The sequence below is a fragment of the Myxine glutinosa genome, chromosome 8 (assembly GCF_964187855.1).
Source record: "Myxine glutinosa chromosome 8, kmMyxGlut1.1, whole genome shotgun sequence".
In the NCBI taxonomy this organism is placed as follows: domain Eukaryota; kingdom Metazoa; phylum Chordata; class Myxini; order Myxiniformes; family Myxinidae; genus Myxine; species Myxine glutinosa.
Window position 1 is genome coordinate 26,562,337 of NC_136268.1, and position 21,760 is coordinate 26,584,096.

The 21,760-nt window shown below is 42.7% G+C and overlaps 1 protein-coding gene across 1 annotated transcript in view; it reads right to left on the minus strand.

The window, feature by feature from the left end:
* The window catches only part of LOC137433090 (uncharacterized), a 163,959-nt gene that overhangs the window by 16,744 nt on the left and 125,455 nt on the right, over window positions 1-21,760 (minus strand). The window contains exons 47-55 of the mRNA XM_068125545.2: window positions 14,596-14,768; window positions 8,976-9,048; window positions 8,754-8,872; window positions 6,086-6,117; window positions 5,510-5,681; window positions 3,832-4,073; window positions 1,859-2,042; window positions 1,030-1,207; window positions 649-821 (exon numbers count right to left, since the gene is read on the minus strand). Coding sequence (XP_067981646.2) covers window positions 649-821; window positions 1,030-1,207; window positions 1,859-2,042; window positions 3,832-4,073; window positions 5,510-5,681; window positions 6,086-6,117; window positions 8,754-8,872; window positions 8,976-9,048; window positions 14,596-14,768 — 1,346 coding nt within the window. The remainder of the gene's footprint in view (window positions 1-648; window positions 822-1,029; window positions 1,208-1,858; window positions 2,043-3,831; window positions 4,074-5,509; window positions 5,682-6,085; window positions 6,118-8,753; window positions 8,873-8,975; window positions 9,049-14,595; window positions 14,769-21,760) is intronic.

The window sequence follows — 21,760 nt, forward strand, 5'->3', positions numbered from 1 at the left end:
GCCCGATCCCTCAATGGTGAAGAATCACTTAAATAATTAAATAACACTCGTAGCCGAATCCATATTCAAATCTTCACCAAAATAGGAATCGATTCGTCCTTGTCACACACCCAACCTGTACACCAAGTTTTGTCCAAATCCGTCCACAACTTTTTGAGATATCCTGCTATATTTCGTTTTTGGCCCAATCTCTCAATAGTGAAGAATCACTTAAAAAGTTATAGTAGCCGGATGCGAATCAGGAACTTTACCAAAATCTAATCATTTCGTCCTTGTCACATACACTATCCCTCTGCCAAATTTCGTCTGAATCCGTCCATAACTTTTTGAGATATGTTGCTCATAGACAGAAAGACAGACAGGGGTGAAAACATAACCTCCATCCACCTTTGGTGGCAGAGGTAATAAGCTCAAGTGGCATCAAAATGTGAAAACTTTGGACGGGGTGAATACTTTTGCAGGCCACTGTATGTACAATAATGGAGAATGAAAAAGTTGAACAGTTCTATTGATTCTCAGCTTATGAAGCAAGACTTTTGTGTCACTTTCTTTGTAAATCCTCAAATAGTTTTATCTTTCTTCATCCCACCATCTCAAATAGCTTCAATAAGTCCACATTTCTCAATGAACAGTTTAAATCACACTCACCACAGACTCCATCTGTGAGGCCTCTCCAATCAATGCAGAATCCATGGATGTTGCAGGTCTCCGCGATGAGCTCCAGGGTTGCGCAGACCGTGTCTCCGCCGTAGCAAGCGTCATACTGACACGACTTGTAGTATATGGAGAAGTCCAACACCTCACGGCATTCGTCAAACACTCTGCACACGTGATATCCTTGTTATTTTTTGTTTTAATTTCGCTGATACAAAACGTTTATTCAATTTCAGATTTTTAAAGATTGCTTTGTGCCTCTATGAATTTAAATCGTTTCTGACTCGCGGTAAAACACTGCATTCCAAGTGAAAGGCATTATACTACTCAATAACGGATGGAGCTGATGTCCTGGTGAACCCTGGAAATACTTACGGGCTATAAATGATGTCACAGATTTTACTGGGAGGGCATTCAGTTGTTGGCTGCGGTGGTCGTTCCGCGCAGTTGTCGGTCGTGTTGGTGACCCAGTCTGGGCCCAGGCCATTGCAGTCACTGGCCACCGTTCCGTTCCTCAACAAGCAGTCATCGGTTTTGTTTTGGGTGCAGGTACCTGCAGATTTTGCACACAAATTGTTCAACTGAATCTTACTGTACACAGAACTGCACAGAAAAAAAGAAGAAGCATATTTTACTCAGAAAAGCATGTTTTTACACTGCAGTAGTTTGTGACGCTGGAAACACCGTTGTGCGGTCAACTCGTAATTTCCCCAGGACATACTGCTCGAGAAGCTCCACTAATTGGGTGACCACAGCACTGCTCAATTTTTTTAAATTTATTTTTAACAGGATCTAAGGCTCGTAGTGGTGCTGTCACACACACACATCTCACACAAATAGACATACACACGAATACACGAGGCGCAACGTAGGACTCTTAGATGAGACAAACACAGCCCCTGAGCTTGGGGGAAGTGCCGTCACTTCCGGAGGGAGCACTCTGCACTCCAGCGACGTCACAACAATGGCGCCGCCTTTCTCACCGCACTCAGCGGCGCATTTCCTAAGGAGGAATTTCCTCCTCCCCATAGATGCTAACCTATTTCAACAAAGCTTTTCCGATCTGATTTCCTCTAAAACTAAGGACGAGCAGAGATCTGGTGAAGCAAGCTACGCAAAGAGTCATCAATTTCATGCAAAGACACTTTATCCGTTAACAGAACATGTATCCAAAGAGGTAGATGCGACTATTAGAATGACATACCACACTGCCCCTGGGTGTTGTTGTAGAAGTATTTGTGGGGGAGGTAGACCTCGAAGAAGAGACCGTTGAAGAAGACAGTGGCGTTCAAGTCAGGAACAACAACTATAACGGTGTCACCAAACTTCTCGACGACAACCAGCCTGTCCTGGTATGGCATGCCTACTTCATCATCGTCCACTGTCACCTGCCAAAGGACAAATACAGGTGGTGGTAATACCATACATACACAGAAGTTCATCATGTGCAATCACACTAAAATACGCCATTTGGCATCTGTCTGTCTGTCTGATGAATTTCTGACCCCAACACTTATGTCGTTGCTTATCCAATCTCAACCAAACTTGACAGGATGATGAAGGGTTACATAATTAAGATTGTAGCGCATTCATTTGCCCCACTCCCAAAGGGTGTTTTCTCCCCCGAGTGGGGTTTCCCCGCCATTGCCGTCAATAGGGTTGCATGTTGAGGCGTATATCAATACTAAGTTAGCTTTATCGTGGCATTTTTCCAAGGCCACTTCAAATAACAAAACTAATGATAATAGCATAGTATTAATGTCATTACAAAACAATATTAATACCAATAATATCCCACCTCCCGAAGGTGTTTTTCCTCCTTCAACAAATGTCGAGTCAATGTTTATAAATAGCTTATCATGGTGATTCCGTGGGAGCAACGGCCCAACAGCCTCGACCAGAGTTAAAATATTATTAACCACAAACACGTATGATTAGCTTTTTAAACAGTCGCTAATGCTATTTATGACACTAAATAAAGGAATTTCGAGGAATACCTACATCCGTGAGGTAAGTTTTACTTACAGAACTGAACAAAGATCTACTGTGCTCTATATACCCCACAAGGGTTGGGTAAATAACATGACCCTTCCTGGCACTACCGTGGCGTTTTTCGTAGACAACTTTTAAAACTCACTCTTGCTATTTAACATGAAACTGAAAGGGAGGAAGACCGGGTTGTGCTCATTTACCAAGCAGCTAGCTAGCGCTTGCCAAGCCAGCCGTTCCTTAATGGTTTTGAATGGAGTGCTTGCTCAAATGCTTAAACCACTTGGCGATCTCTCCACAAGAAACTTGGTAAATGAACACACACCCAATGTTCTTGAGACCCGACCATACAACAACACAACAACATGCATTTTAAAGGCCATTTTCCCCGCTAGAGCGGGGTTAGCCTTGCGGTCCCCATGACAATCTTCTCCATTTTGCCCTATTTTCTGCATCTCTCCTTGTTAACCCCCTTGCCCGCATTTCTTCTTCCACCATCTTTAGCCAAGTCTTTTTCGGTCTTCCCCGTCTTCTACTTCCTTCTACATTCATTTCCATCACTCTTCTCAACCAGTCACTTTCATCCTTCCTCAACACATGACCAAACCATCTCAACCTGTTCCTCTTCACAGCATCAATCACAGGCTCTATTCCCATCATCTTTCGCAATTCATCATTTGTCTTCCTCTCTCTCAACGATACTCCGCACATCCGTCGAACCATTCGCATTTCCACCCTTTCCAACCTTCGTTGCTGCTCTACGTTCATTACCCATGTCTCACTCCCATAAATCATAACACTTCTCACACATGCAGCATACACCTTTCCCTTCAGCTTCAACGACACTCCCCTCATCATCAGCACGCCACTCAATTCCCGAAAATGAGACCCGACCATAGATCGACTGTAATCTATATACCCCAAAGAGGAATGATCCTTCCTGCCGCTCCCGTAGTGAGCGGGTGTACGAGTCATTATAAATTACTAATTCCATGAGAATGCAAAGAATCACTATAGACTAATGTAGTGGCTGCCAACATTTATTTTTAATATAACTACCCCATATCCCTGCCCACCAAAAAGGTCACAGAATGAAACAGCATAATGTACGCGTTAACAATAAAAAACAGTAACCATCATAATCATTATTTTGGTCTACATTTTGGTGTATTGGCCGAAAATACTCACAAGTTTGGTAGTGAGATCGTTCTTGTCCGGCACCGTCACTTTCACCTCCTCAGACTTGTACACCACCGTGATGCTACTTGGACAAGACACATCTCGACCACAGTCATAGTTGGTTACGTACACGGCATAGTCCAGCTCAACATAACGCTCCTCCACTAGCACGTATGTGCAGTTACCCATGTGGCTGTAGTATGTTCCATCAAATGTGCTGTAATGTGGGTCTCCCCAACCTTGGCACAGACCTGAACAAGGAGGGAAAGTTTAAACTCATGATGGCAGAAAATGATTTTAACATTGTTTTTGTTTTTTAAAACATGCATTGCAAATTAAATGAACATCCAGGTATTCTTCAGATATTCTCATTCTCTCTTCTTCTTCTTCTTCTTTCTCCTCTTTCCCTCCCCAAGCAGGGTCAGTATTGCCAAAGCAGGAATTACACTGGGTGGTTTGCCTTTGCCTTCCCAGCTGTAGCGGTACACAGAGTAGAAATTTCTCATTTGTTAAGGGTGCTGGCAACTTTTAAATCTCAAAATGTGGCAATCTCAAAACGTGGCAATCTCAAAAGGTGGCAATCTCAAAACGTGGCAATCTCAAAACGTGGCAAACTCAAAACGTGGCAATCTCAAAACGTGGCAATCTCAAAACGTAGCAATCGCAAAATGTGGCAATCTCAAAACGTGGCAATCTCAAAACGTGGCAATCTCAAAAGGTGGCAATCCCAAAACGTGGCAATCTCAAAACGTGGCAATCTCAAAACGTGGCAATCTCAAAACGTGGCAATCTCAAAACGTGACAATCTCAAAACGTGGCAATCGCAAAATGTGGCAATCTGAAAACGTGGCAATCTCAAAACGTGGCAATCTGAAAACGTGGCAATCTGAAAACGTGGTAATCTCAAAACGTGGCAATCTCAAAACGTGGCAATCTCAAAACGTGGCAATCTCAAAACGTGACAATCTCAAAACGTGGCAATCTCAAAATGTGGCAATCTCAAAACGTGGCAATCTCAAAACGTGGTAATCTCAAAAGGTGGCAATCCCAAAACGTGGCAATCTCAAAACGTGGCAATCTCAAAACGTGGCAATCTCAAAACGTGGCAATCTCAAAACGTGACAATCTCAAAACGTGGCAATCGCAAAATGTGGCAATCTGAAAACGTGGCAATCTCAAAACGTGGCAATCTGAAAACGTGGCAATCTGAAAACGTGGTAATCTCAAAACGTGGCAATCTCAAAACGTGGCAATCTCAAAACGTGGCAATCTCAAAACGTGACAATCTCAAAACGTGGCAATCTCAAAATGTGGCAATCTCAAAACGTGGCAATCTCAAAACGTGGTAATCTCAAAACGTGGCAATCTCAAAACGTGGTAATCTCAAAACGTGGCAATCTCAAAACGTGGCAATCTCAAAACGTGGCAATCTCAAAACGTGACAATCTCAAAACGTGGCAATCTCAAAATGTGGCAATCTCAAAACGTGGCAATCTCAAAATGTGCCATTCTCAAAATGTGGCAATCTCAAAACGTGGCAATCTCAAAACGTGGCAATCTCAAAATGTGGCAATCTCAAAATGTGGCAATCTCACAATCTCAAAATGAAAGTTTGTTATTCTTTATATTGAAAGCCAAGAAGTCAAGATTTAAATAATTATTTTTTTCGAAGTAGTTATATACTCACAGTCACAATAGGTGTAACTACAGCAGCCATCATCGGTGACGTTTACAGGAGCAAGTCCATTGGCACATTGTGTTGGGCCGTGATTGGGTGGACACTGCTTGTGGTTTTCCTTCACGGTACCGTCAACCATACAGGTGTACACCATGCAGTCTTTCTCCCAAGTCTCACCAGGCTGGGGTGCAGGCAGTGCTCGTTAGACACTGAACGACTTTATTTTTTAATGTAGTGTGGGAGGCATTATTTACCACCCAATCAGGTGTCACTTTACCTAATGAGAAGAATGGTAGTGACAGTTTAACTGCAGAGCCATCAGCAAGTGGATTGTCTCATCCGCAGAAAGACCCAGAAATAACTATATAATTTATAGGGCCATGCTAACGGTGCCTAATCATAAAGTTTTAATAACTGTGGCCTCATCGTATAATCAATTCGTGTACCAAGCATCTTTGTTGTTATCAGTATAAAACCCAAGAGGAACGTTACAAATGCCACAAGACAGCAACATTACACTATATGTGCCACAAGCACAGAGGTTATCATTTCACTCCGGTCATGTAAAAGCCAAACAACACTTACATGCATTGGTTTTCCATCATCGTCGAAACAATCTGCAACAGAGAGTCACAACTTAGTGTCACACAAACATATAGGTCCATGCATTGCAATAAGTATAAAGCCTTATTTGGAAGGGAAGGACACAGAGTTTATGTTTGTGACGGAGAGAGGAAAAATCTTATAACAGATGACGTGGTAAAAGGAAAACGTGTGTGTGTGTGTTTGATAATATAATTATTAGTTGAGTATAGTTTGTTAGTATAATTAAAATGTGTGTGTGTGTGTGTGTGTGTGTGTGTGTGTGTGTGTGTGTGTGTGTTTGTGTGTGTGTGTGTGTGTGTGTGTGTGTGTGTGTGTGTGTGTGTGTGTGTGTGTGTGTGTGTTAATATAGTTACTTTAGTATAATTTGTGAGTGCAATTAAAGGGTGTGTTTTATTATAGCGAGATTTGTCGGTGTATTAAAAGGTGTGTTATTATAGTGATATTTGTTAATGTAATTAAAAGGTGTGTGTTATTATTATGAGATTTGTTTGTGTATTAAAAGGTGTGTTATTATAGTGATATTTGTTAATGTAATTAAAAGGTGTGTGTTATTATTATGAGATTTGTTTGTGTATTAAAAGGTGTGTGTTATTATAATGATATTTGTAGGTGTATTTAAAGGTGTGTGTTTTAATAGTGATATTTGTCGGTGTATTTAAAGGTGTGTGTTATTATAGTGAGATTTATAGGTAGAGTTAAAGGTGTGTGTTATTATAGTGATATTTGTGCGTAATTAAGAGTTGTGTTTTATTTTAGTGAGATTTGGAGGTGTATTTAAAGGTGTGTGTTATCACAGTGATATTTGTCGTGTATTTAAAGGTGTGTGTTGTTATCGTGATATTTGTAGGTGTATTTAAAGGTGTGTGTTATTATAGTGATATTTGTAGGTGTATTTAAAGGTGTGTGTTATTATAGTGAGATTTATAGGTATAGTTAAAGGTGTGTGTTATTATAGTGATATTTGTGCGTAATTAAGAGTTGTGTTTTATTTTAGTGAGATTTGCAGGTGTATTTAAAGGTGTGTGTTATTATAGTGATATTTGTCGTGTATTTAAAGGTGTGTGTTGTTATCGTGATATTTGCAGGTGCATTTAAAGGTGTGTGTTATTATAGTGATATTTGTGCGTAATAAAGTTGTGTTTTATTTTAGTGAGATTTGTAGGTGTATTTAAAGGTGTGTGTTATTATCGTGATATTTGTCGTGTATTTAAAGGTGTGTGTTGTTATAGTGATATTTGCAGGTGCATTTAAAGGTGTGTGTTATTATAGTGATATTTGTCGTGTATTTAAAGGTGTGTGTTGTTATAGTGATATTTGCAGGTGCATTTAAAGGTGTGTGTTATTATAGTGATATTTGTGCGTAATAAAGAGTTGTGTTTTATTTTAGTGAGATTTGTAGGTGTATTTAAAGGTGTGTGTTATTATCGTGATATTTGTCGTGTATTTAAAGGTGTGTGTTGTTATAGTGATATTTGCAGGTGCATTTAAAGGTGTGTGTTATTATAGTGATATTTGTGCATAATAAAGAGTTGTGTTTTATTTTAGTGAGATTTGTAGGTGTATTTAAAGGTGTTTGTTATTATCGTGATATTTGTCGTGTATTTAAAGGTGTTGGGCTAGCGGCTAGGGTGCCGGCTTAGGATCCTAGAATCCTGGGTTCGAATCCCGGTCGATCGCTGAATTAACGCCAGAGGGGTTGACTCAGCCTGTCATCCTTCCGAGGTCGGCTAATTGAGTACCAGTTCACTGGTAATTCCCTGTTTGTCGTTAAAGGCGGCAAAAAGGGTTGGCGTCAGGAAGGGCATCCGGCCGTAAAACATTGCTTCAAAAAGGGGACCGAAAAACAACAACAACCACGGTTCCCGAAAAAGGCCAACCCCCGCTTTGCGGGGAAAAATGGCCTCTAAAGGTGGTTATTTTTAAAATTTATTTAAAGGTGTGTGTTGTTATAATGATATTTGTAGGTGTATTTAAACGTGTGTGTTATTATCGTGATATTTGTCGTGTATTTAAAGGTGTGTGTTGTTATAATGATATTTGTAGGTGTATTTAAAGGTGTGTTCAAAAACATTGCCTCAATCAGGGAACCATGATTGTCATGGGGCCTGCAAGGCTAACCCCCGCTCTAGCGGGGAAAATGGCCTTTAAACGATCATTCATTCATTTAAAGGTGTGTGTTTTTATAGTGATATTTGTAGGTGTATTTAAAGGTGTGTTATTATAGTGAGATTTATAGGTATAGTTAAAGGTGTGTGTTATTATAGTGATATTTGTAGGTGTATTTAAAGGTGTGTGTTATTATAATGATATTTGTAGGTGTATTTAAAGGTGTGTGTTTTTATAGTGATATTTGTAGGTATAGTTAAATGTGTGTGTTATTATAGTGATATTTGTGCGTAATTAAGAGTTGTGTTTTATTTTAGTGAGATTTGTAGGTGTATTTAAAGGTGTGTGTTATTATAGTGATATTGGTCGTGTATTTAAAGGTGTGTGTTGTTGTAATGATATTTGTCGGTGTATTTAAAGGTGTGTTTTTATAGTGATATTTGTCATGTATTTAAAGGTGTGTGCTGTTATAATGATATTTGTAGGTGTATTTAAAGGTGTGTGTTATTGTAGTGAAATGTTGTGGGGTACACCGTCTCACATGTGCAGTTGTGTGTGCAGAAGTCAGGAAACACAGGACTGAGGGGGGTTGTTCCAGAGGGGCAGTAACATCCCTCATGTAGTGTGTCCGTGTTCTTGATGGTATAAGTCTTCCACGACCTACACAACACAGTACGTTTAGTACCTTGGCATGGTAAACGAAGATTCAATCTCATGCTGTACCTTCATGTATTGTAAATGAGGGTTCGTGTTCATGCTCTACCTTAGCGCGTTGAGACAGTATTGAGAATCGCTTCCACATGGCAGGTACACCTGGTCTTCACTGCAATTATAATCTGGTGGAAGGGTCACATAAAACAGGTCTTGTTATAAATTTTCCATGTTCTTTGCCAATCATCTGATAGTCTGAGATTTTTTTTCTCCAACATCCTGTTTTGACTTGTACAGTTGTCTCATAGTCGTATCACTATAAATCGATCAACCACTCATCTTAACCAAAATGCCTCATTTTGAATAATTAATTTTAACTTGGACAGCAGCTTCTACAATGGGCCACACCAATCACTACTTTGAAATACCTCATTTCGTTCTTGCAATCATTTCATAATAAGGTTGGAATAAATGATTTATATTTTTATTAATTATATAAATAATAACACACCTTTTAATCACACTCACAAATGACCATTAAACATTATTTATATCCAAATTATAGTGTTATCCAAATATATTTATATTTACATTACTTATACCCAAAACGAAACCATTGTTACCCTCGCCTGAGGAGAGGGTATTGCATTTGAGTCCGTTTGTCTGTTTGTTTGTCCGCACAGAATAAATATGATTTTCTCTGCAACCGTTGGTCCGATTGACAGGAAATTTTCACCATGGGTGCAACTCCACCTGTATAATTTTTTAATGATAATTATGACATCATAGCTCACGTGGTACGGCCGCCATATTGGAAAAACCGAAAAACTTTGCACCTCTACATCTCTGATAGCACTGAATAGAAAAAAATTGAGACATGGCTCATTGTAAAGAATCTCGAAGGGGCCTATTATTTTCCCGGTGTGGACCCTGGTTTAGAATAGGTACACCGTATCCCTGCGTGTCGGAAGAGGCGACTAAGAGGGTTGGCGTCAGGAAGGGCATTCGGCCATAAAAACATTGCTTCAAAAAGAGAACCATGACAATTACAACTACATATGGGCAGGGTACAGCTCGAAGTGGAGATCGGTTTCTGAGGATTGGGACATGGAATGTAGGATCAATGAAAGGGAGATCAGGAGAAGTGGTGGAAGTATTGATCAGAAGAAGAGTGGACATATGTTGTGTGCAAGAGACGAGATGGAAGGGAAGTGGTGTGAGAATGGTGAAGGGTAGGCAGGGACAGAAATACAAGTTTGTGTGGCAAGGGTGCCCAGAAGGCGTGCATGGTGTTGGTGTCCTGTTTTCTGAGGAGTTTGTAGACAGTGTGGTGAGTGTGACTAGAGTGAGTGATAGGTTGATGATGGTGAAAATTATGATTGGAAAGCTCTATGCTCCGCAGGTTGGTCGGAGCGATGAAGAGAAGCACAAGTTCTGGTGTGCGATAGAGAAGCTAATGGAAAACTTGAAAGATGAGGAAGTTGGTCTGGTAGGAGGAGACCTAAATGGACATGTGGGAAGGAGTTTGGACGGTTTTGAGGGAGTTCATGGGGGTTACGGATATGGTGTAAGAAATGGAGAAGGTGAAAGGATTTTGGAGTTTGCTGATGGAGCTGATTTGTTGATTTGTAATACTCAGTTCCAGAAAGAGGATAATAAGCTTGTTACATACACGTCAGGTGGGTCGACGACAACCGTGGACTACCTGATGGTGCGTAGCTGAGATAGGGGGCACCTCCGGGACACAAAGGTGATCCCGGGGGAGGAGGCTGTTTCACAGCACCACTTAGTTGTCTGTGACATAAGGGTGAAAGGTGCGAGGAGAGCTCGGCGGGTGAAGTACCAACCGAGAATGAAGGTGGGGAGGTTGAAAGAGGTGACAGTAAGGGAGGCATTAAAAGAGAGGCTGAGTAGGGTAGAGGATGATGTGGTTGAGCTTGAAAGTGGTTGGATGTCAATGAAAGATAGTCTGTTGGGAGCCGTTGGTGAGGTATGTGGATGGACAAAAGGACCACCGAGGCACTCGGAAACATGGTGGTGGGATGATGAAGTTGGAAAGAGGATTGACGAGAAGAGGAAGAAGTTTAAGGAGTGGCAGAAGGCGAAGGGTACGGGGGCAGAGAAGGCAGAGCATGAAAGTTATAAGGCAGCCAAGAAGGCTGCAAAGAAAGAGGTAGCAAAGGCGCAGGAGGCATGTAGGAAAATGTCCGGAGAACGCTTGGATTTGGAAGAGGGTCAGAGAGCGGTATTCAGGATTGCAAAGCAGATAGCGAAAGAGAAGTGTGATGTGATGGGGGTGAGTTGCTTGAAGGATGAAGTGGGACAAATCGTTGTGGACCCAGATGGAATTAAAAGAAGATGGAAGAGATATATGGAAATACTGTTGAATGCAGAGAATGAATGGGATGGCAACATAGAGAGTAACCCAGTTTTAGAACCGGCAGAGAAGATAACCGAGAAGGAAGTTGAGGAAGCGATAAAAGCAATGAAGAGAAGAAAAGCGGGAGGGCCGACGGGAGTTGTGGGAGATATGTTGAAGGCAGTGGGAAATTGGGGTGTGAAGAGAATGAGAGATCTGCAATCTTGTGGTGAAAGAAGGCCACATTCCAGTGGATTGGGAACTGAGTACCCTCGTCCCTCTATACAAGGGTAAAGGTAAGCCCTCTGGACTGTGGCTCGTATCGAGCGATAAAGTTATTGGAGCATGGAATGAAGGTATTGGAAAGGGTGTTGGAGTGGAGCATAAGGAAGAAAGTTAAGATTGACGAAATGCAGTTTGGATTTATGCCAGGAAGAGGAACGACAGACGCGCTTTTTATTGTGAGGCAGTTGCAGGAGAAGTACATGGAGAAGAGGAAGAAGTTGTTTCTTGGGTTTGTTGATCTGGAGAAAGCATTCAATAGGGTTCCACGCGAAGTAGTGACATGGGCATTGAGGAAGTTAGGAGTGGAGGAATAGTTGATCAGAGTAGTGATGGCAATGTACAAAAGTGTGCGCACAGCTGTAAGGACGAAGGACGGGAACAGTGGTGAGTTTGAGGTGAAGGTGGGAGTGCATTAGGGGTCGGTACTCAGTCCACTACTATTTGTAGCTGTGTTGGAGGTGCTGGCTCAGAACGTAAAGGAGGGTTTACCGTGGGAGTTGTTGTATGCAGATGATCTGATGTTGATTTCAGAAAGTATGGATGGACTGAAGTAGAAGATGAACAAGTGGAAGGAATGTATGGAGACAAAAGGTCTGAAGGTGAATATCGGAAAAACGAAGGTGATGGCGAGTGGTAAAGCATGTGGTGAGGTGGAAAAAACTGGGAAGTGGCCGTGTGCTGTGTGCAGGAAGGGTGTCGAAGTGAATTCCATTCAATGTACAATGTGCGCTGAGTGGGTTCATCAAAAATCTAGTGGTTTGAGAGGGTCATTAACCAGTGTGGCAGCTACATTCAAGTGTAAGGTGTGCACAGAGGGAGCTGCAGATGGAGGAAATGTTGAGTTGGATCTTGGAGACGGCATGAAGCTGGAAGGTGTGAAAACATTTTGTTACCTAGGAGACATGCTGAATGGAGAAGGTGGATCAGACTCGGCAATGGTTGCTGGAGTGAGATGTGCATGGAAGAAGTTTCCGGAACTGAGTGGCGTGCTGACGAGGAGGGGAGTGTCGTTGAAGCTGAAGGGAAAGGTGTATGCTGCATGTGTGAGAAGTGTTATGATTTATGGGAGCGAGACATGGGTAATGAACGTAGAGCAGCAACGAAGGCTGGAAAGGGTGGAAATGCGAATGGTTCGGTGGATATGCGGAGTATCGTTGAGAGAGAGGAAGACAAATGATGAATTGCGAAAGATGATGGGAATATGATGGGATGATGGGATGTCTGAATACTTATGTCAATGTGATATTTCAGTTTTTTCTTTTTAATAAATTTGAAAAACTTTATAAAATCCTGTTTTCTCTTTGTCATTATGGGGGTATTGAGTGTAGATTGATGAGGGAAAAAATGAATTTAAACGATTTCAGCATAAGGCTGCAACATAACAAAATGCGAAAAAAGTGAAGGGGTCTGAATACTTTCTGAATGCACTGTATGTAAAAGGAGTCATCGTCTTGTCAAAGGTCGTCTTCTCAGGTACTCATTCCCAAAGCGAGAGTCGACTAGACCAAGCAAGGGTCATGATCTTTGTGATGGAGTCACGACTTGTCCAGGGAAAATTATTGGCTATGCAAAAGTTGATTCCTGAGTTGTTGCCTTCCATGGGGGTACGAGTATTGTCATTACACATTGCTAAAATATTTTATATAACAATCACCACAAAACTAAACCATGGTTTTCTTTTAGCAATCTATGATTAATTAATGTGGTCTGCAGCTATTTAGTGTCCAGAATTTTGTGAAGTCCCAAAGAGAACTATATTTTGTAGTTCGAATAGTCTATAGTATCGCCAGGGATGTTAACTTGTTTCTGCAAGTTCTTCTTCACCGGAGGCTTCACACTGATGACAAAGAGTGTCCTGACATTCTGCATGACCCACGTCCACTGTATTTCAACCTGTAGAACCGTTGTACTTTGACAGCGTTGCAGTCTCTTTCTCCATGACATGCTTGTCTGATAGGAAAGCAATATCTATTACAAAGCATTATTTGTTATTATTGTCATTAATAATAATGTCAGGTTCAGTGACATTGATGGGTCTGTCAGCATGGTCGATGTCCCACAAGATCGTGACTTCTTCATTCACCACTACAATTTGTGGACGATACCCTGGATGCTCAAGTGAATAGATACAACATGATTGAGCAGTCTCCAGCCCTCCGCAAGCTAGAGCAGTCTCCACGCATTAGATAGGTAAGAACAGTCTTCGGGCCTTCGATAGCTAAGAACAGTCTCCAGGCTTCCACTAACTTTGAGTATGAGTCTCCAAGCCTCTGTTAGTTAAGAGCAGTCTCCAGGTAACTGTAAGCTATGTGCAGTCTCTCTTGGCCTGAGGTCTCCAGAATGAGGTCTCCAGAATTCTGCTAACAAAGAGCAAACTCCAGACATCTGCTAGCTAAGAGGAGTATCCAGGCTTCCACTAACTGTGATCAGTCCCCAGGCCATCACAAGCTTAGAACAGTTCTCCAACCTTCCCTAGCTAAGAGCAGTCTCCAGACCTCGAATAACTTCAAGCAATCTCCATCCCTACAGTTATCTCGGAGCATTTCTCAGACCTCCACCAGCTTAGAGCAGTCTCCAGGCCTCCCTATCTATGTGCAGTCTCCTGGTCTCGATTAGCTCAGCACAGTATCTAGTCCTCTCCTACCTCAGTACAGTGTCCAGTCCTCTGCTAGCTAAGCGCAGTGTCCAGGCCTCCAATAGCTAACTGCAGTATCCAGGCCTCCGCTAACTTAGAGAAGTCTCTAGCCCTCCAGTAACCTCAGAGCAGTTCTCGGACCCCCACTAGCTAAGAGCAATCTCCATCCATCTGCCCCATCAAAATGCACAGACATATACAACGAGAGCTTAATTCGCACTCAGTTGGGATCTCTTTACACACTCACTAGGGATCTATTTACACGCTCAATATGAATATCATTACACAATAGATATTGATAACTTTACACACTCAATAGAGATATATTTACACACTAGGTAAGGAACTCTTTACAAACCAGTAGTGGCATGTTTACACACTCAGCAGGGATCGTTTTATACCCCTGCCGCCTCTCATGAATGACTTGTCTAAATAACACTCCTAGCAACTCACCGCATTGTCCTTTGGCGAGGTGTCTCCAGTCGACACAGAAGCCATTGGCATTACAGGAGTCAGTTAACACCTTCAAACTGCTGCAGGCTGTGTGGTTGCTGTAACATGCATCGTACTTGCACGCGTTGTAGAACGTGGAGCTATCGATGACTTGCAAGCAAGGCTGGAATACTCTGTCGGAGGTTCCACACAGGTTAAACCTTAATGATAGAGCGGCAAGCATGGCAGTCCAGAAGGCTTGATAGAAAAATGGCTTATGACATAAATTAAAGCCAATTTATAAATACACCAAGACCATCAGGAGGGAATGACATAACCAGCTGGTACGACAATAATCACTGTTATGTTCAGACGTCATCTTACTATAATTCACCAAATGTCTGTCCGTCTATCCGTCTGTCCGTCTGTTCCCAGGTACCGCAAAAACGGCTGAACCGATCGCGAATAAATTTTGGGTGGGTAATCCTGGGACCCCCTGGAGTAAAATAGGCTATATTGTTTTCCCAATTTTCCAATTTCCAATTTTCCAGTTTTTCCAAACACGGTGGAACAATATTTCCCAATATTCGATGATTTGCGTGTGATATGATTTAGCAGATGTTTATATAAATCGTTTAAAATAAAAAAAAGCCTTCAATATCTGATATTTTGCCTTTTCATTTGGGCCTCCCAATTGTAGCCCGCCCCTAGGGCGGGTACCGTTGCTAGTTGACTCAAATTGGATATCAAATATGCTGTTTTTAAAGGGGAACCCAAGCGATCCGACCACATCGACGCTAATCTATCCCTCGATACCCTACAAATAGATATGATGTGTCTTTTACGATTTGCCATTTATAAAGTAGGTAATTTTGCAATTAAAAGTCGAAAACTTCTTCTCCATCATGCTTAGTCGTAACGTCATACTCAGAAGTCGATCGCCATTTTCGTATTGTCTACAGGTTACATTGTGGTACGATTTAACTCAAATGGCGAATAGTTTTAGATTTTCCACAAATATGCCAGGTAGATGTGTCTGGTGGTTGTAGTAATACAAATGGGAGATGGTTTCATGCTGCACCAATGGCCGAAAGACCCTACGTTTGCCAGAAATTGGAAGAGGTTTGGTTTTAAATACCCGAGTGTGGATCGGGCCTACAAAATGTTTGCTTTCGTGCTCGGAACATTTTACAGAGAATTGTTATGAAACAACAGAGATGACTCGATCTTGTGGTTATCCACTACGATTGAGAGAGGATGCCATCCCCACGATTAAGCTGAAGAAACAGCCGTCGCTCGAAACTGTAAGACCATCGCTACCCAGTTAACAGCACATGTAAACGGGCGATTTGAGCAGTGAATCAAACACCTGTGTTGGCTTGCAGGTAACCAATCTCAGCTCTCCACCACCCCACAACACCCTACCTCCTAGCACCGCTGACCTCCACCACTGGGGCTGCACATCAACACAGGACAACACAGCACGTACACACGGCACGGCAGGACACAGCAAATCACGGACACGATGGTGGGGCACGACATGGCACAGAGACATGACATGGACACGACCGTGGGACAAAGCATTAGTTGGCCATTTTGTCGGTGTGGGCGGCGTCGTGCTGTGTCTGTGCAGTGTCTTATCCATGCTGTGTCCTGTTCGTGCTGTGTCCTGTCGGTGCTGTGTCCTGTCGGTGCTGTGTCCTGTCGGTGCTGTGTCCTGTCGGTGCTGTGTCGTGTCTGTGCTGTGTCGTGGCCGTGCTGTGTCATGGCCGTGCTGTGTCGTGTCTGTGCTGTGTCGTGTCTGTGCTGTGTCGTGTCCACGCTGTGGCATGTCCGTGCTGTGTCGTGTCTGTGCTGTGTCGTGTCTGTGCTGTGTCGTGTCTGTGCTGTGTCGTGTCCACGCTGTGGCATGTCCGCGCTGTGTCGGAATCTGAGCTCGAAATACACTAAAAAAAACACCTTTAGAGGCCATTTTTTCCCCGCAAGCGGGGGTTGGCCTTTTTCGGGAACCGTGGTTGTTGTTGTTTTTCGGTCCCCTTTTTGAAGCAATGTTTTACGGCCGGATGCCCTTCCTGACGCCAACCCTTTTTGCCGCCTTTAACGACAAGCAGGGAATTACCAGTGAACTGGTACTCAATTTGCCGACCTCGGAAGGATGACAGGCTGAGTCAACCCCCCTGGCGTTAATTCAGCGATCGACCGGGATTCGAACCCAGGATCCTAGGATCCTAAGCCGGCACCCTAGCCGCTAGCCCAACACCAGGCATCGAAACTCTCGAAACACACTCGAAATACACTCTGACTACACACTGATACACACTCACACTGATGACCTGACACTGATGACACTGACTGATACTGATACACACTGAGCTCGAAATACACTGTTTGTCTATATAAGCTGCCATTTGGATCAAGGTGGCATTCTGAGTATGATGTCACTGGCGAAAATGGACATTTTTGGGCTTTTCTCGGCACTTAGTGATTGTCAAAAAATTTCAAAAATGTTCCTTTCAAATTAGACCATGATTGATTAATGATTTTCAATGGTTTTCAGAAGTTAGGTTTTTTTTGCCATTTGGATTCCCCTTTAAGCTGGAACATAAAGGGGGAAGGCTGGAGATGTAGTGAGAGAATAAAAAGTTTCGATTGATTTACTAGAGTAGCTCATGGTGGTTGAGTATGCACTTTATTGTACAGACCTAAACTTTTCAGGAATCCACTAATTGAAGGTCCAGGAACAATATTTGGTTGGTAACACATTTGCCACTGACGGCGAAATAGCTGAAATGGCCACACCCCTTTTTGGGCCACGCCCCCTTTTTTGCCGTGACTGTATCTACAGAACCGTTGGACCTAGGAGGTTGCCCGACCACTCAAAATTTGCGCAATGGCCACATTATGGGGGGTCAGTAATACATTTTCATATCCAAAAGTCAATGGTTTTTAAGATAATTGCCAAAAACCGATTTCAACATGTTACGAACTACAATATTATTCGTAATTGTTCCTGTTCCTGTTCCTATTGTTCAATTACTTGATTCCTGAAGAGTCTAGACTAGACTAGAGTCTAGACTAGAGTCAAGACTAGAGTCTAGGCTAGAGTCTAGACTAGAATTTAGTCTAGAGTCTAGACTAGAGTCTAGACATGGCTAGAAATTCCGGTCATGGGTGTTTTGTCGTTGAGCCTGCATGCAGGCAGCGGTATCCCATAAAACAACATGGCGTCGCACCGAGAAGCAAGTAGAGGCCGAAGAGGCCTAGATTACAGGCAATTTAACTCTTTCTCCTCTGTTCTTAGGTGAAGGTGTTTAGGTGAAGTGTTAAAGTGTTCTCTGATGGCAAGTAATTCTACTTTCGATCCCTGCTTGCTGTGACTAAAACATGGTAAGTTTTTAAATAATAGTTGCATTTATTATATGCACATTAAATCAATCTGAAACAATATTTGTTCCATATCATTAATTAATCAAAAATATTTTGTACAGGAAACTTCAGTGTTATCAAGCCCAGCAGACGAAGCAGTTTACGATGGGACTGTATGCGTTATATGCAACACTGCATCAGGGAAAACGTTAACAGGTAAATTTTACCATAATCTCCAGTTTGGATTCAGTTTACAAGTTTTATGTGAATTGTATGTATATACATGAAGTGCTACAAGATCAGCAGTTGGCCATATAGATTTTACTCATGCTGAAACTTTTTTCAGGAACTGATGATGGTCGTGCCAAAATCCGGATGGCAGCACAACAATTGGATGATTCTTTCGTCATCTCAAGAATAAACATGTGCAGCAACACATTCAAGTACCATCAAAAGCCAAAAGCCTGTTATTCCACTTACATTCTGAAGTCGAAGAGATCAGTAAAAACCAATAGTGAGCCAGAACCTATGGAGGTTGAAGAGGGAGAAAGCAGTGACAGATATAAGGCCCCCAAAAGACGAAAGAGTTCCGGTAGCAAAGACGTAGAAAGGAAGTGTGTAATCTGTGACAGAGCAAGAGAGAGTAGTGGTAATAGGAACCGGGTGTTGTATCGCATATCGGAGTCCAACCGAGCAGCATTGTTCGTAGATGTTCGTAGATGCGTTCGTAGATGCAGAGGTGATGACAGTTCTTATGTTTGAGAAGTTTCAACCTGACCAGGACAGTACTAGTTGTGAATTAGACCAGCAAATAGAGACCATGGAAACTAAGATGCAGCAGGCTTTAGATGTTGACCGTGCAGAGTTCAGAGAGATTTGGGAAGAAAGCAAGATCTTACACGCAGACTTGAAGAAGTCTTTCACAGAATGGAAAGAAACGGCCTGTACTGAGAATGTGAGGTACTGGAGCTTGTTTCTGGATGAGCTGTATCCTATCCTGAGAGATCTGACACTCTATTCGGCAAGGCGATTGGCATCTTTTCGTTTCAGCTTTGCGGAGGTGCATGCCTTTGTTCTTCGGGTTTGGCCGGACAAACTATAGCAGATGGGGTACGCTGTTCCTTGAAGATTGCCTGGACCTACAAAGGAAGTTCCCGGGTATCTACAGATGCTTTACAGATGGTGGATGGGTGATGTACCACACTACCCGACAAGGCAGTGCAGTAGGATTTGACATGGCACTCGAGAAGTGTTACAATAAACCCGCCAAGGTTGCTGGAGGTATCATTGGGATGACCAGACAGAAAGAAGCAGTAGCCTTATGGAATCTCCTAAAGCATGAGAAAGATCTTCATGTGGCACAGCTGCTGGAATGGTGCAACTTGGGAGACAAAGATGACAGTGAGCTGAGCCTACACCATGAGTTCAATCCAAGTTCTACGAAGATTGGCCATGTTCGTGCAAAGGCCCTTCTGGATTACATAAAATCCATCAACAATCCGTTCGACGCTGGAATCAGACTTCAGAACATCTCTACTGGAGCTGACATTCCCCAGGAGGTTGTCGACGGATTACTTGAATGCCTGGAAATTGGTGAGAAGAGTTATGAAGAGTTTGTTGAGACCAGATTTCAGGATAAGGAGAAGCACCTACATGATACAATCCCTACCAACCGCAAGACTGTTTTCGTGAAACGTACTTCTACTCCGTTCACAGCGAAGAAATCGATGGCGAAAAAGGATGCAGCGGAAACGGTTAGGTACATTGACTATGCTAGAGAAAGAGGGTACAGCATGCTAGAACTCCTGAAGTATGAATTGCCCAGCACATCCCAGTTCCTCACCACTGAATGTAAAGATGGCATCAAATTGAAGAAGCCCGATAAAGCCTCCTTAGCCAGGGAACTTGTCAGTCGCCTTCCACAGGAGACGAGGAATGTAAAGAGTGACGCTCAGATGACAATAGTGGACTTCATGGCACTTGTGCGTAAACTACCGATGAAAAAGATGGGCCTTCACACATTCGGGGAATTGGCTGAGAGTCTTTCCAACAGGATTCTTGCTACAGGCTCCGTGTCCACAAGAATAGACATTATTTTTGATGTTTATCAAAAATCATCAATCAAGCAAATGGAACGGGCACAGCGAAGTTCCTCAGAACAAATCACAATCACCATTGGGTCTGACAATCAGAAACTCCCTGTCGATCTTGATATGTTCTGGAGCTCAATGTTGAACAAAGTTCGGTTGCAGGAGTATGTCTTCAAGTGGATGCTGCAGAATGTCGAGTCGGACAAGGAAATATTCTTTGGAGGAGTATATGGGGGTGAATGCAGGAAACTGTTAGCTGGCACTGAAACACAGATCGCAGAGCTCTCAAGCAACCAAGAAGAAGCCGACGACAGAATCATGTTCCATATTAATGATGGTGTTGTGAAACACGGGGTTCAATCAGTCTTGGTCGACTCGCCTGACACAGATGTCTTTGTCAACCTCATCTTCCACTTCAACACAACCTGGCAACTACAAAAGCTGTACGTGAAGCTTGGTAACCGGAAAACAAAGAAAACTGTACCAGTCCACATGTTGGTTGATCAACTGGACAACGGTTTGGTGTCGTGTCTCCCAGCCATTCATGCTCTCAGCGGTTGCGACAGTACCAGCAAGGTGGGTCCAAAGCTGTCTGGCCTGAAAGCATCCATCGATCTCTCCCTACTGGAAGGGTTTGGTGTAGAAGAACTGTCACCACAGATAACAAGCAATGCTGAAAAGTTCCTTGTGTCTGGATTAAAGAAGACCGACTGTTCCACTTTCGATGAATATCGATGGGAGCAGTACCACAACTCCAAGAAAGAACTGGACTTCAACCAGCTTGTGTGCTGTTCATCAACGCTACGAGAACACATAAAGCGAGCATTTCTTCAGTGTAAGATGTGGTTGCAAGCCCCAACTCCTGCCGTCACCAAACCAGATCCACTCCAGTATGGGTATGAAGCAACGGACGTTGGCATAACACCAGTGATACTGCCAGTATCGTGCAGGCCCGATGACCTGCCTCCTCCATGCAAATGCCCAAGAGCATGTATGAGTACCAAAACGTGCACTTGCAGAGACAGGAACATTAAATGTGTCACGTTTTGTGGCTGTAGTAAAGGCGAAAAGTGTAGAAATCCAAATAAGTAAATTCCAAAATAGGATGATGCAAAAGGTATAAGTGTCATATAATGTTGTGGCCTTGGTGGTATCATACAATTGTAGTTCGTAACATGTTGAAATCGGTTTTTGGCAATTATCTTAAAAACCATTGACTTTTGGATATGAAAATGTATTACTGACCCCCCATAATGTGGCCATTGCGCAAATTTTGAGTGGTCGGGCAACCTCCTAGGTCCAACGGTTCTGTAGATACAGTCACGGCAAAAAGGGGGCGTGGCCCAAAAAGGGGTATGGCCATTTCAGCTATTTCGCCGTCAGTGGCAAATGTGTTACCAACCAAATATTGTTCCTGGACCTTCAATTAGTGGATTCCTGAAGAGTTTAGGTCTGTACAATAAAGTGCATACTCAACCACCATGAGCTACTAGAGTAATTGGGAGAATGCACCAGGAAAAGGTAAATGTGGCATTTTCTGCCTCATGAAAATCTTTTCGAGGGGATTTTGCATTAGCAGATTTTCAATTGGCATGTGCTTCTTGAAGGTACTGTGGAACGTCCTCCATGGAGCAACAGCAATACTTCCAGGGAGGGGTGGTGGTTCCACAGAGATACGGTAATATATGTGACAGACAATATTTCACCCCGGATGTGCCGTCCCTCCGTGA